The 910-nt window shown below is 35.3% G+C and overlaps 1 protein-coding gene across 1 annotated transcript in view; it reads left to right on the forward strand.

The window, feature by feature from the left end:
- acox3 (acyl-CoA oxidase 3, pristanoyl) overlaps window positions 1-910 on the forward strand; it is a 20,936-nt gene that overhangs the window by 4,320 nt on the left and 15,706 nt on the right. Inside the window, exon 5 of the mRNA XM_025057584.1 lies at window positions 465-539. Coding sequence (XP_024913352.1) covers window positions 465-539 — 75 coding nt within the window. The remainder of the gene's footprint in view (window positions 1-464; window positions 540-910) is intronic.

Genomic DNA, 910 nt, shown 5'->3' on the forward strand with positions numbered 1-910 from the left:
TATATATATATATATATATATGTGTATGTATATATATATATATATATATATATATATACATATACACACACACAATCAATCAACGGCCAGCACATAATTGGCCGAATATCAGGAAATGACGATCATTGAGTCATTCAGATGAGTCATTCCGATGAGTCTGATTTCATAAGTAATGCACCTTATTTTTATATATATTAATTCGAAATATCAAATAGTTGCTTGTAGTTTTATATTTGAAAATATAAATATTGTGATTTATAGAGTCAAAACCTTTGGTTGTATCCATAGTATTGATGTTATGATATATCTTGGGTCCACTTTTTTCCTCATCAGTCTTTCTCATCTCCAGGGGAATATTGGCGGTTTGATGCAGAAAGTTATTTATATACACATTATACAAGCTGAATGTAGCCGAGTGCTGCTGCAAAATTATTGTATATTTTGGGTTCTGTCTCCTGTTTTAGATGTTCGCAATGACTATTGCCAACTCCGGATCAGAGAGGCATTACAAATATGTTAAAAGCACTGAAGACATGACAGTAAGTTTTTTTTTTATTTTTCATTTCAACACACTCCCAACGGGACCACTTTACAAATTGAAATACAGTGATCGCTCTTCTATCACCGTAGGTATCACAGTAAAATCCGCGAACTAGAGGCAAGATAGTTTTTATATGATTTACCCTCTACAGTACAAACCTCCCCCACACTGTTAACAACCCTCCCTAGACTGTATTACCCTTTACCACACAATTATATGCATAGCACGACTTTTAATTAAATAAATGCTTTTTTCTGAACTGTGCCTGTAACACGGCTGGTTACACGTTAGCTGTTTCTTTGGAGCGTTGGCTTTAGCGCCTCGACCGTAGTTGGAATGCACAGGGGAGACTTAGTGATCTGCTCCAGG

The sequence above is a fragment of the Cynoglossus semilaevis genome, chromosome 1 (genome assembly GCF_000523025.1).
Source record: "Cynoglossus semilaevis isolate Cse_v1.0 chromosome 1, Cse_v1.0, whole genome shotgun sequence".
Taxonomy (NCBI): Eukaryota; Metazoa; Chordata; class Actinopteri; order Pleuronectiformes; family Cynoglossidae; genus Cynoglossus; species Cynoglossus semilaevis.